The 12,938-nt window shown below is 34.0% G+C and overlaps 2 protein-coding genes across 2 annotated transcripts; one reads left to right on the top strand and one right to left on the bottom strand.

Moving 5' to 3' along the window:
- The first annotated feature begins 6,820 nt into the window (after positions 1–6,820).
- On the top strand, positions 6,821–9,289 carry LOC140990039 (probable pectinesterase/pectinesterase inhibitor 61). The gene is made up of 4 exons (XM_073459624.1): positions 6,821–7,307; positions 7,549–8,070; positions 8,215–8,351; positions 8,482–9,289. The coding sequence occupies exons 1-4, from the start codon at positions 6,883–6,885 to the stop codon at positions 9,177–9,179; spliced, it is 1,782 nt and encodes a 593-aa protein (XP_073315725.1). The 5' UTR covers positions 6,821–6,882; the 3' UTR covers positions 9,180–9,289.
- A 94-nt stretch (positions 9,290–9,383) lies between these two features.
- Positions 9,384–12,611, bottom strand: LOC140990040 (phosphatidylinositol 4-kinase gamma 4-like). Its single transcript, XM_073459625.1, has 3 exons — positions 12,484–12,611; positions 10,537–11,912; positions 9,384–10,101 (listed from the first exon to the last, which is right to left on the bottom strand). The coding sequence occupies exons 2-3, from the start codon at positions 11,881–11,883 to the stop codon at positions 9,706–9,708; spliced, it is 1,743 nt and encodes a 580-aa protein (XP_073315726.1). The 5' UTR covers positions 11,884–11,912; positions 12,484–12,611; the 3' UTR covers positions 9,384–9,705.
- Positions 12,612–12,938: the final 327 nt, after the last annotated feature.

Below are 12,938 nucleotides of genomic sequence, written 5' to 3'. Positions count from 1 at the left end.
CATGTGGGAGCTAAGCTATTATGTATAATCCTTACATGAAACGCTACAATTATCGACTAAATATAGTGTCCTTACCCGAAGTGCCACGATTAACGAGTGCATACATATCGTAATTCCATAATACAAAATGAAATATCATAACTTAAATATTTATACAATCCAATTGAAATATATAATTTAAAATCTCAATAAATATCTAGTAAATTCTCTTCCTGCTGGAACCTGGTCTTGTCTTGTCACTACCTTGTCTGTTTGGTTTGTCCAACCTAAGACCTACCAAGCAGGAATAAGGTATCCAAGATAAAAACAAATAGGATATTACTATTTTTACGTATACGTAAATCATTGCCATGTCTGTTTGGTTTTTCTAACCTAAGATCCTTATAATAAACTGCTTCTTCAATATCCGGGTTCGGATCGAAGCATTTTATTCTTCTTTTTTCAATTTCTGGACAGTTGGTCGAAATATGACCTCTTTCTCCACATGTCCAGCAATTGAAATCCTTAAAACTTTCATTAGCTCGAGTGTGAGCTCTTCTGAAGTTTTTCCTTGTAGGTGTTCTTCATGTGCTTCGAGATGTACTCAATGTTTGAGATGATATCCTACTTCTTGATGGTCCACTTCTTTGTCCAGATTTGTATGATCTGGCTTTTTGTCTAGACCATACTGTTCTTGGTTTCCACGAACTTCTTCCACTTCTAGCATAAGGATGAAATCTAAAACTCTTCCTCTTCTGCCTTTGTGGTTTACTTCCAATAATTGTTGGAAGATCATTTTCTTTACAACACAAAGGAGTACTTTTGTTAAATACCTCTCAATCGTTTGTAATTCTTTTGTAATGCTGCTAGATGACATCATTCTGTCAATTTTCCTTTGAGAAAAGAGGCTCTTCGTGCCAATGTATCTGGGTTGCCAGGGACATATTCTCTTATTAGCATTTCTCTCCAGGTACTTGTCATTTTTGCGAAGAAAAATTACATTGTTATTTCTTCTTCGACCCCTGAATTCCATCTATATTTAGTGAACAACATAATGTATTCATCCACTAAAGATATATCATGTAATTCAAAATTATACAGAGCTTGAGTATATTTTTTTTCTTCTCTGTATCTTGACTGTTAAAATAGTCTATCCCTATAAATTGTGCTTTAAAAAGGGTAGTCATTTTTCCAACTATCTCGCTAAGAGATTATCGGTTAGGACTGATTCTTTCGTTTCAACCGAAGTCATGTCCCAAGCAATTTTAACTGATATCATAAGACTCATTTCTAGAAGTTTAATGAATCATTCTTTGTTGAGATCAAGTGTTCCTGCTGCGATTCTCATAACGGATGTCCAATAATCTATAAGATCTTCTCTGTTTTTGAAGTCTAATACATCTAGGTTAAGCATAACCCCATAAAGATGTATATGTTCTAAAACAGATTTCTGATAAGGTGTTTGGTGCAAAGGAATTTGACTTTTCTTTGACCTTGTTCCCGATGGGTGTGATTCTCCAACAGAGTAAAAGTCTGGTTGGGATTCTCTCATATTTAAATTCTGAGATCTCACACTTTCTTTTGGTGGTTCTAGCGAAGATGACCATGTTATTGTGGGTTTTTCACCTCCATTTGTGTTCATCTTTAAATCTTCAACCTTGAGATTTGCAAATAATTCTGCAAGGTCTTGTAGATCTTTTAGACCAATCTTTTCTAAAGTTATCATCATATTAATTTCTTTTCTGAGACTGTTTTGATTAGATTGATCATCTTTTTTTCTTCAGTTAGAGGTTTTGATATCACTTTGGCCTTCTCTTTTTGATGTAATAAAAGTTTAATACTAAATGATGGTGATAACCTTCCTTCTGAAGTTCTTTTGCTAGAACTTGGTTGTTGTTCTAGGTTTTGAATTATTGTTCGAATATCGTTTAATATTCCAAGAATTTCTTCCTGGTTTTCAAAGATTTTTTTCCATATTTTGTGGTACATAATATAGCATATTGCCATAATTATGTATTGTCTTTTGAATTTCTCTAAGATATCCGGAGAGTTTAGAGGAACCCTGTACTATTCCTAAGAACTTATTATTTTGAATCATAAATTTACCTTAAGACTCAGATAAGTTCTTTCTTGATATCTAACCTTGATTAGATCTTCTTGTTTCAAATATTCCAGATTTCTGGAATAATTCCTGTAAATAATTAATATCGTATCTGAGTTCGGATTCATGTAATTTGAGAAAATTCTCCTCCTCAAACATTTAATTAATTCAGTAATAATAAATTTGTATGTTTGAAATAATTTTACCTCGCTCTGATATCATTTTCGACCCAGAAAAATCAATCATTTAATATATCACATGTAAGGGTATTTTTGTCCTTTTAAATGCTTTTAGGGAGTGGAAACAAAGTTTTGATGGGCAGGAGTTTAAAATAAAGTTAAGTTTGGGTTTGAATATTTTTTTTTCTCATTTTACCTTTAAAATAATTATTATAATTTTATTTTTATATTCGTATATGTCTATATATGTGTATGTCATAATCCATTGGATCGAAATGGCATAATTTCAGCCCATAAAGATGGGGGCATAAGTTCAATTCCTCTCTTCCAATTGTGCATTAAACAAATATTGCAATAACCCACAACAAATTATTATTATTTTTTTTTTTTAAAAAAAAATTATGTCTATTGAAGAAAATGACATTCTCATACGTACCCAACAATTTATTAAATTATTATATAGTATTGTATACCACAAAATTAATTAATTAAATATATTGGAACCTACTCAATCATCGATATCAAACCACCCATTTTCTTCCAACGAAGCTTCCTTCATTTAAAGCCAAGATTGATCCTAACTTGTTCCAACATAATTTGTTCCAACATAATAAAATAAAATAAATATATATACGTATATATATATATATGTGAAAACATGAACCACCCAGACAACTCTTTCTAGTCTAGTATCTTGTTGTCTAGCCACAGTTGGTCCAAGTAGACAGCATATTTCCTTCGACTATTGACCACAAAAACTAGCAATCATTAATTCAAAATAAATAAATAAATAATTTATACTTAATTAGCTCTTCACTAATCTGGAAACTGAAAACAACACTGTCTGGTCTTGTGAGCTACTGATGATGTGGTGCAAGTATATTGATTTCTAGCCCTTTTTAGTTAGTGCAATCCATCTACTTTCTTCATACGTGTATTCTATTCTATTTTGTGAAATATGAAAAATACATAAAGTAAATAGGATTGAGTTCGTTGGAATATTTTAATTATAATGGTGTATGTATTCATTCTAGGCAAAAGCTTGTGTGAGACGGTCTCACGGGTCGTATTTTGTGAGACAGATCTCTTATTTGAGTCATCCATGAAAAAGTATTACTTTTATTGTGAAAATCAGTAGGATTGACCCGTTTCACAGATAAAGATTCGTGAGACCGTCTCACAAGAGAACTACTCTTCATTCTAATTAGTTAGTAGATTTTAGGGTTAGTTCGATATAGAGTATATTATTTATCACTATCTATTTTTTGAATTTATAAAAAATAAAAGATAAATTATATATAATTTCACTAATATTAATTAAAAATAATAATAATTATATATATGTATTTATATTCGAATATCGGTTGATATATCTCTAGGCTCACCGACTGATCATGACCATCTCTTCCACCGTCTTAAGTTGCAACTTCAACCAACATTCAACTAGGAAATTAAATGGACTTCCTCCTTTAATTTGAATCACATGCATGCAGCTAACCAGAGGTATATATAGAATTAAAAAAAAATCTTCTAATTGATATGATATATATCCATATTATCTTTACTGTGTTATTGATCGTAATATCTAGGGATGTAATCTAGTCGAGCCGAACTCCTGAATGTTTGAGCTTGAATCTTTTATAATCGAACCGAGCTCGAGCTTCATTAAAGAATATATTCATGACTCACGAACTTATTCAAGTTTTTATCGAGTCTAAACGAGCTTAATATATATGAATTATATATTTAACTTTTCATTAAATTCATTAAAAAGTAAATTATATATTTAGAGAAAAATATAATTTTTTATTAAAAATTTTATATTTATTATAATAAATAAATCTAATAGATTTTTCTATATATTTCATAAGTAATGTTCAAACATTAAATCAAATATCAAAATTATTATTTTTTCATCTAAGAGATGGATTATGAACTTACCAATGAACATATTCACGAGCTAACGAAACGAATATTGTAAAACTTAAGTTTGATATGTTTATCTTAACAAGTCTCAATAAACGAGCTCAAACGAGATTTTATAGAATCGAGTTTCGAATAACTCACATGTGATTTGGTTCATTTACATCCCCATTAATATCTTTAAAGCCCAACTTTTTAACTTCAAAACATTCCTATTTTTTTCAAAGTAACTCTCTTAATAATGTTTTTATTTTTTTGAAAAACAAAATACATAATAATCACTGCATGCCAAACGGTTTTAGTTTGTCTGCATGAATAAGAATAACGTATACACAAAAACTCTCGAGATACCGTCTCATAGTTAATTTTGTGAGACGTATATCAAACCGACAAAACCCATGAAAAAAATATTAATTTTTATGTCAAAAATATTATTTTTTTACTGTACATAAATATTTAATCGACCCATCTCACATATATAGATCTATAAGACCCAGTGTCGTTCTTATTTAGAGTCAAAAGAGTGATCCGACTCATGCCTGTATTCTTTGTGATCCCAATTTTTTTTTAAAATATAGTATTATCTAATTTAAATTTATTAGTCATGGGTTTTTTGCAAAAAATAAGCATCACGACTCACAGAAAAGAGTGTTTGTTTTTTTTTTTTTTTTTGGAAGATTTTGCTTATTTTCTCATGGTCTGTTTTTCTTTTCGTCTCTGTTTATATCATATGTGGGTGACTCTCTGCTGATGTATATAAACTGTTTGATGAAATGTTTGAGTTAGTTTTATGGGCAACAATTATTGCGTTGAATTTTATCATCTCGCTACTATTTGTGATTCAAGTTTGTACGAGTCTAGCTGGATTGATCACTATGTTTTTTTGCAAAAACTTGTGTGAGACGATCTCACGGGTCGTATTTTATGAGACGAATATCTTATTTGGGTCATCCATTAAAAAAATATTACTTTTTATGCTAAGAGTATTACTTTTTATTGTGAATATCGGTAAGGTTTACCCGTCTCACATATAAAGATTCGTGAGATCGTTTCACCAGAGACATACTCTAAATTTTTATGCATTTATTAGGAAATTATTGGTAAATTTGATTATGTGATCTGGAAATAGTTTTGAAATTTATAGAATAATAACCATGCATTACAATCGAATAATCATTTTCATTGTTAATATTCACTAATGTTTTCGTTTTACTCACTTTGAATCTCGATTTTGCTTTTATTTTTCTTCTTTTATTTTCAGAAATAGTGTAGAGAAATTGTATATTGACTAGACAAATGTTGAAAATGAAAATGTTAGTGCTTAATTTATTGAGTTGTTTTTTCTCTGAAAATACTGAACATCTTGATTATACATATTTGATTAATATTTTTAGCTCTAAAATTGTAAGAAGAGTTGTTTTTGATACATTATGTTGTTTGATATTTGATCATTTATATTATCAAATATTATTTCTATCTAATCATGTATTTTGCAACTTTTGGCAATTATAGTCATTTTGTATATATCTAGTTGAAATGCTAATACGACATTATACACATCATTATAATATTAACACCACGTCGACACTAAATCAATGTCACGTCGAAAAATAACTAAAATTGAAAAAAAATATATGATATATTAAGATAAAATTTGAAAACATAAAAAGAACCAAATTAAATGATAAAAATAAAAATTCCCAAATATTACATGTGTGTAGGTAGCATAAAACATCGAGTGGGGACAACATTAGAACATTCAATAAATTCGACATCTAAAATAAAACATAAATGAGATTAAGGAAGATGTGGTGTGAAATAGACAAAAATTTATGACTAAAAAAACGCCTTTTAAATTAAAATTGAACATTCATTTCTTATTTTCTACTAATTAATTAATGTAGTTGCAAGAAACATATGGACTAAATCAATTAATAGAAATATAATAAATTAAATAGATTATGGAAGAGGAAAATTTTCAATTTCGGTTAGCTAAAAAGGTAAACAAAAAACCAAAGAAAAAAAGGGAATCATATAAAAACTCGTGTGATTTATACATTATAAATAGAGAAGAAAATTATTTCTTTAATAATATATTCAAAAATTAAAGGAAAAAACTTATGTGAGACGGTCTCACTGGTCGTATTTGTGAGACGGATATCTTATTTGAGTTATTCATAAAAAAAATATTACTTTTTATGCTAAGAATATTACTTTTTATTGTGAATATGAGTAGAGTTGACCTGTCTCACAGATTAAGATCCGTGAGACGGTCTCACATGAAACCCATTCAAAATTAAATTGGATTTTACATTTTATTTTTCCAAAAAATATAATTATTTTTTTCCAAATATTTTTTAATTATTTTGCATACATATTAATTTCATTTTGCCCATCCCACCTTGACACACAAACGACAAATGAATTAACAATTGCAAATAAAATTATTCAAATCTTACACGTCATTTATTTTTTTTTTAAAAAAAACAATTTATAGACTTTTTAAAAATATAAATTTATTAAATTTCAAAAATAATTTACAAATTTAATTCAATATATAACTTACGTGTACGCATTCCACCTCACCTATATATACCACCACACTGTGAAGCACACTCCGTACCTTCTTCCGTAATCCATCAGCTATCCGAGCCTCAATCTCTCCCCTTTGAATATCCTGCCTGCCGCAGCTTCCGCAATATGGAATACGATAGGCTCGGAAAACCCGAACCTCTGGGCTCCTCAAACAGAAGCTTACCCGCCGAACCCAGCGCCACACCTAAGAAATCCAAACTCAAGATTCTTCTCATCCTCGCCTCGACACTCATGGTGGCGTCCGCCATCTCCGCCGCCCTGGTGGTGGTGATCCGCAGCAATCGAAATTCCAGCACCAGCGCCGCCGCGAGATTCAAAATCCGGCGGCCATCTCAGGCCATTTCACGAACATGCAGCATGACTCGATACCCAACTCTCTGCGTCGATTCGCTCGTCGATTTCCCCGACGCCATGGACGCTTCCGAAAAAGATCTTGTTCATATTTCCCTTAACGTAACTCTCCATAGATTCGATCGTGCCATTTATTTGGCCTCCAACATCACCAATCTTCTCATGGATTCTCACGTCAGGTGATCTGCTAAAAAAATAATTATAAGTACCCATACTTATTGAAAAATAAATAAATTTTTATCCAATAAATTGATATGATTTTGATTTTGTTTATGTAATTAGTCAAATTTTAACCTGTAATTCAATAACATGAATTGTTTAATGTCTTTACTCGTTTAACGACGAGCTGACGTCACGTCAGTGATATCCTACGTAAGTAAGTAATGACATCGGTTACTGATAATGCCAGTACTGCTTCAGGTCGGCTTACGAGGATTGCCTAGAGCTCCTCGAAGATTCAGTGTCTCATCTCTCGCGTTCGCTATCATCCGCCACCCCGGGCGGCGGCGCCACCGGGTCAACACAAGATGTGTTAACCTGGCTCAGCGCAGCCTTGACGAACCACGACACTTGCACAGAAGGATTCAACGAATTAAATGGCAACGTGAAGCACCTAATGTTTGACATGCTGAAGGATTTATCAGGACTCGTCAGCAATTGTCTCGCGATTTACTCCGCAGCCGGAGGAGAGGAGGCTTTCTACGGCATACCCATACAAAACCGCCGCCGGAAGCTATTGAGCTCCGTAAATGTGCACCAAAATTTTCCGCAGTGGTTAACTAGGAGAGATCGAAAGCTGCTGGATTCGCCCGCGGAGGGGATCAATGCACATATGGTAGTTTCGAAAGACGGCAGCGGGACGTGTGAAACGATCGCGGAGGCTATCAAGAAGGCGCCGGAGAACAGCGGACGGAGATTTATTATCTACGTCAAAGCTGGGAGGTAAGTTTCACATATGGACTTAAAAGTTTCGGCATATATTTTCTTAAGTTTTGATTTCAATTTTTAATTAAAATTTGAAATAATATATAAAAATTCATTAACCATAAATTGATTTTTTTAAAATGGTTTCTTTGTAATGTTTAGGTACGAGGAGGATATATTGACTGTGGGGAGGAAAAAGAGGAACATAATGTTAATTGGAGATGGCAAGGGCAGGACGGTCATTTCAGGTGGAAGAAACATACAACAGGGCGTAACCACGTTCCGTTCTGCCACTTTCGGTATATATATTTCCAATTTCACCCTTTTTCTTTTATTCTTTCCTCTTTAATTACTTTCTTGCCCTTTTTTTTCTAAAGTCTATAGAGTAATAATTAATGATGCATGCAATGCTTGAATTTGCATATACAGCTACGACTGGAGATGGTTTCATTGCAAGGGACATCACATTTGAGAACACCGCCGGTCCAAGCAAACATCAAGCAGTGGCCCTTCGAGTTGGTGCGGATCATGCCGTGATATTTAGGTGCAGCATCATCGGTTATCAAGACACTCTTTACGTGTATTCCCAGAGACAATTCTATCGTGACTGCGATATTCATGGCACCGTCGATTTCATATTCGGAAACGCCGCGGTTGTTTTCCAGAACTGTAACATACATGCTCGAAAGCCCTTACCGTTTCAGAAGATCACCATCACTGCCCAGAATCGTCAGGATCCTAACCAGAACACGGGTATGTCATTCCATGCCTGTAGGCTCGTGGCAGAACCCGATCTCCAGAGTGTCAAAAGCTCGTACCCGACGTACCTAGGAAGACCGTGGAAGCTGTACTCTCGAGTCGTCTACATGTTATCCTACATGGGTGATCACGTTCACCCTAAAGGATGGTTAGAGTGGAGCTCCACATTTGCTCTAGACACGTTGCATTATGGTGAGTACATGAACTATGGCCCAGGTGGGGCTACGGGGCAACGTGTTAAATGGCCGGGGTTTCATGTGATCACATCCTCAGCGGAAGCTAGTAAGTTCACGGTGGGGCAATTCATCTATGGTTCGGCGTGGTTGCCATCCACCGGAGTTTCTTTTGCGGAAGGCCTCTCGACTTAAAATTTGCATCTGCCTTTGATTTGTGTAAAGAAAATGGCTCCCATGTCTTCTTGAATGGTATTCTTTTCATTATGTATAAATTATGCAGTATCACTATCTTGTTGTAAAATTGAATAAAATGAAATCAAATTTTCCACAGGGACTCTATACATACATACATACATACATACAGACACACACACATATATATATCAGCTACATGTATTAGCCACTCTACATTTTCCAAGCATTTATACATGGTGTACCAAGTTCACAACAAAAAGCCAAGTAACAAGTGGCATCACAAACTTACATGAAATCATACATCAAACCAAAGCAGATTATTACGTTTGTACAATTTATCAAGCACATCAAACCAAAGCAGATTATTAAGTTTGTACAATTTATCAAACACAAATTTAATACAATTTACCACACAGATCAATATTCTATTCCTGAGCTCCGAACACAGTTGCACGTCCCTTAAAATTCGTGGTCCAACGAGCGCAACAGAGCAGCATTTTTTTTCACATGTTCTTTACACTTGTCAAATTCCCTGTTGATCTGAGGTCAAAAGCCTGTCAAAATAACGGTCCATGATCATTGACACAGATTCGAGGAATGCTGATTCACTCATCCCAGGAAGCACAGACTCCTGAGCTTCTTGAACCATTCTCTCAACGACAGATCTTTTCTTTACAGTTTCTCTGCACATTATGCTTCCAATACTAAAGGGGGAGAGCCCTCTCTCTGCACCTTTCTTCAGAAGCATGGTGGAAACCCGAAAGACACGTGCACATTCATGAGGAAGGTCCCATCCATGAAACTTCAGGAGTTCAATGTCTTTTTCAGCATCTAACGAGTTTATGTAGGCAATTGTCATAGGAGAAAAGGGATTTCGAGCTTGAGGCCAATATAGCCATTCAAAAGTGCAATCTTCAAACTGCACCAAAGAGAAAATGGTGCATACAAGGCACACAGAGGAAGAAACATGTATGAGGCACAACGACTACATGAAGTTGTATAAGATTGCAATGAATATATCTATCTAATTTGAATCGGCCAGCCATGAAAAGACATTGCAGGAGAGCAACTAATGCAGCATAAGCTCTCCCTTATTTTAATAATCAAGTACCATCACTAGATAGGATTATTCTATTTTATCATAGCAAGGATCCAAGGCAGTTTCAGGAACTTAATTAGAAGTAAAATCTAACATAGCAAGAACCCTGACTCAGAATTCTTTTCACAACGAGTTCCACAGATTTTTGTGTGCCGGATGAAATAATCAGTGCTCAAGAAGGATATGCATGAATTTTGGATAATAAAAGCTTGAAATCAAATATTCAATAAAGAAAGGAGGGAAAAAAATACATACACTTTGGGGCAAGCAGTAACCATGATCAATAGGGATGAGAACAATGTGACCATCAACACTTTTATGAACCAAAATGTTCCCAGCATGCCTGTCTGCGTTTGCTAACCTTATATCCAGTACACAAATCTTGTGCACCTCCTCTACAGGGAAAGAACGAGGACCCATGTCCTCACAACTACCACAGTTCTTTACGAACATCTGCAACGACCCAAACTTATCGCATGTTTGTGTACCTTTTGAATAATTGAATGCTGTATGCCGACATTTCACCATAACTGTTGGTGGAACTCCAGCAAAGCCTTTCTCATCACCATAGATGGTGCGTGGACCTCCTCTTGGATGATCCAAAATATATGCTGCAACTTCCCTTAGAGCCCCTTCACCCACTCGTGTGCCCTTCTTCATCCCTTCACCATTAGAAGACAAGGGTAGTCCCCGAGGATTATTAACAGCCATAGGCTCCTCATCTATTGGCTTGAAAACAGAAATATAGTTCTGATCTGATGAATCTTGCATGAAATAAGTACCTCCGGATCCCTCAGAAGATAGAACAGGTTGGTTACCCATCTCTAGCCCGTCAAAAGTGGCATCAAGTAGTTTTTTAATCACTGGAGACAAACCAATCTTAGGATTAATAGTCAGTGGTTCTAGGACAAGATCTTTTTTAAAAGAATTCACAGCTACATGTGGAAGGTTTACAACCTCAAAATCATTAGCTACCTTTTCTTCCACATCTGATGCAACTATCGATACCTCAAACTCGCTTTCGAGAGGCACAGCCCTAAATTTCGCTGATTTTTTAACTAGAAAATGAATTACAGCACCATTTCCCCTACACACATCATCTACCGTTCTCTGATCTTCAAGCTCCTCACTATCAAAGAACAATCCATGATCCTTAAGATCAAAAAAACCTTTCTCCCTCTCAGCAATTTTCTGTTTAACAAAGCCCACATTCCTTTTCCTTGGAATGTGGAATTCAAACTCCTTGCCGGAAATAGTCCGAACAGTGATGGCTTGGAGGTCAGAGAACCGTAGGACCAAATGTAATACATTCCCATCTGTCACACCGTAATCCCCAACTCGACAGTTGCTCCGTGCTAATTCTTTCCCATCAAAAACAAGTTTCTGCTTCTTTGCAAAGAACCCTTTGCATTTCTGAATTTTAAGTTTCACAGAAGCAATGGAATCCGATTCCAAAACTCGAATGGGAATCACGGAACCACCAACAGTTAGGTAAATTAAGATCGAGTCATTCGACCAGTGGCCATTCTGAGCCCACACACTTCTTAAAAAACAAGAATAATCTTCATGGACAGGACTGAGAGCAACACTGGCAATAGACATTGCAGCCTAAGAAGATCAAACCCTTCTACCTATAACACCAAATGTTAATGCTTTAGAATTTCAACATCCAATCAAAATATCACCAAAATATAAAATCTCAAAAAAATCAATTAGCCTCAAAAAAATATCACCAACCAAGTTTTGAAAGCCCAAAAGGTAGAAAATAAAAAAAAATGATAATGCCCCATAAACCAAAAACCTAAATTTGATTCGATACCGGGACACTATCAACTAAATAATCAAAATAAAATTGCTTCAAGAAAAATAGAAATAATGAAAATTTGATCGATCATTAGAAACAATAGAGCAGAAATCGAATCCTTATTCCCAAAATTAAATCTTTCAACGCAAAATCATTCATCGCGCTTAGAACAAAACACGAGCCCCACTTCTCCACCCAAATCAGAGTCCAAGAAAATGTCATTACATAATCAAATAGTTCTTCACCAAGAAATCTCCATCAGGATATGATGCTCTCAAGAAAAAGAAAACATGAAATTCTTAACAAGTAAGAAAAGCGAAAAGTTTCAGACCAAGATTCAATCCCGATACATGAAATGGAATTCAAAATCGCAAAGAATGACACCAAAAATTCATTACCTCTGTTTAATCTCTAATGATCAGCTCATAAATGTAAGAAAAATCGATTAAAATTCCCTTTAAATCTGCAGAGAATTTTTGAACTCATAAAGGCTCCTTCCTATGCAGAGCTGAAGGCGAAGTGTAACGTATCTTTGATCTTTATACATTTAAGGTTTAATAAAAAAGAGTTCCATCTGGACCCACAATTAATTATTAATTGATTATTATTATTTTTTTTCTTTTTCTAGAATTTGCAGCAAATTTTAAAAATACATGTAAATTTTATTTGGGTTGATATCTAAGTCATAAATTTTACCAATTAGATCATATCAAAAAAAATTTAGTGTGCAAAAAAACATATAAATAAATTTAAATTTTCTTATTCCTCCTCATATATATTTATAAAATAAATTATAAAAAATAATATACATAGTTTTAAAATTTATGATATAGTATCTAAAATTTTTACACAA

This window comes from Primulina huaijiensis, chromosome 12 (assembly GCF_012295235.1).
Source record: "Primulina huaijiensis isolate GDHJ02 chromosome 12, ASM1229523v2, whole genome shotgun sequence".
Lineage (NCBI taxonomy): Eukaryota > Viridiplantae > Streptophyta > Magnoliopsida > Lamiales > Gesneriaceae > Primulina > Primulina huaijiensis.
This window is presented reverse-complemented; position numbering and strand designations above follow the sequence as displayed.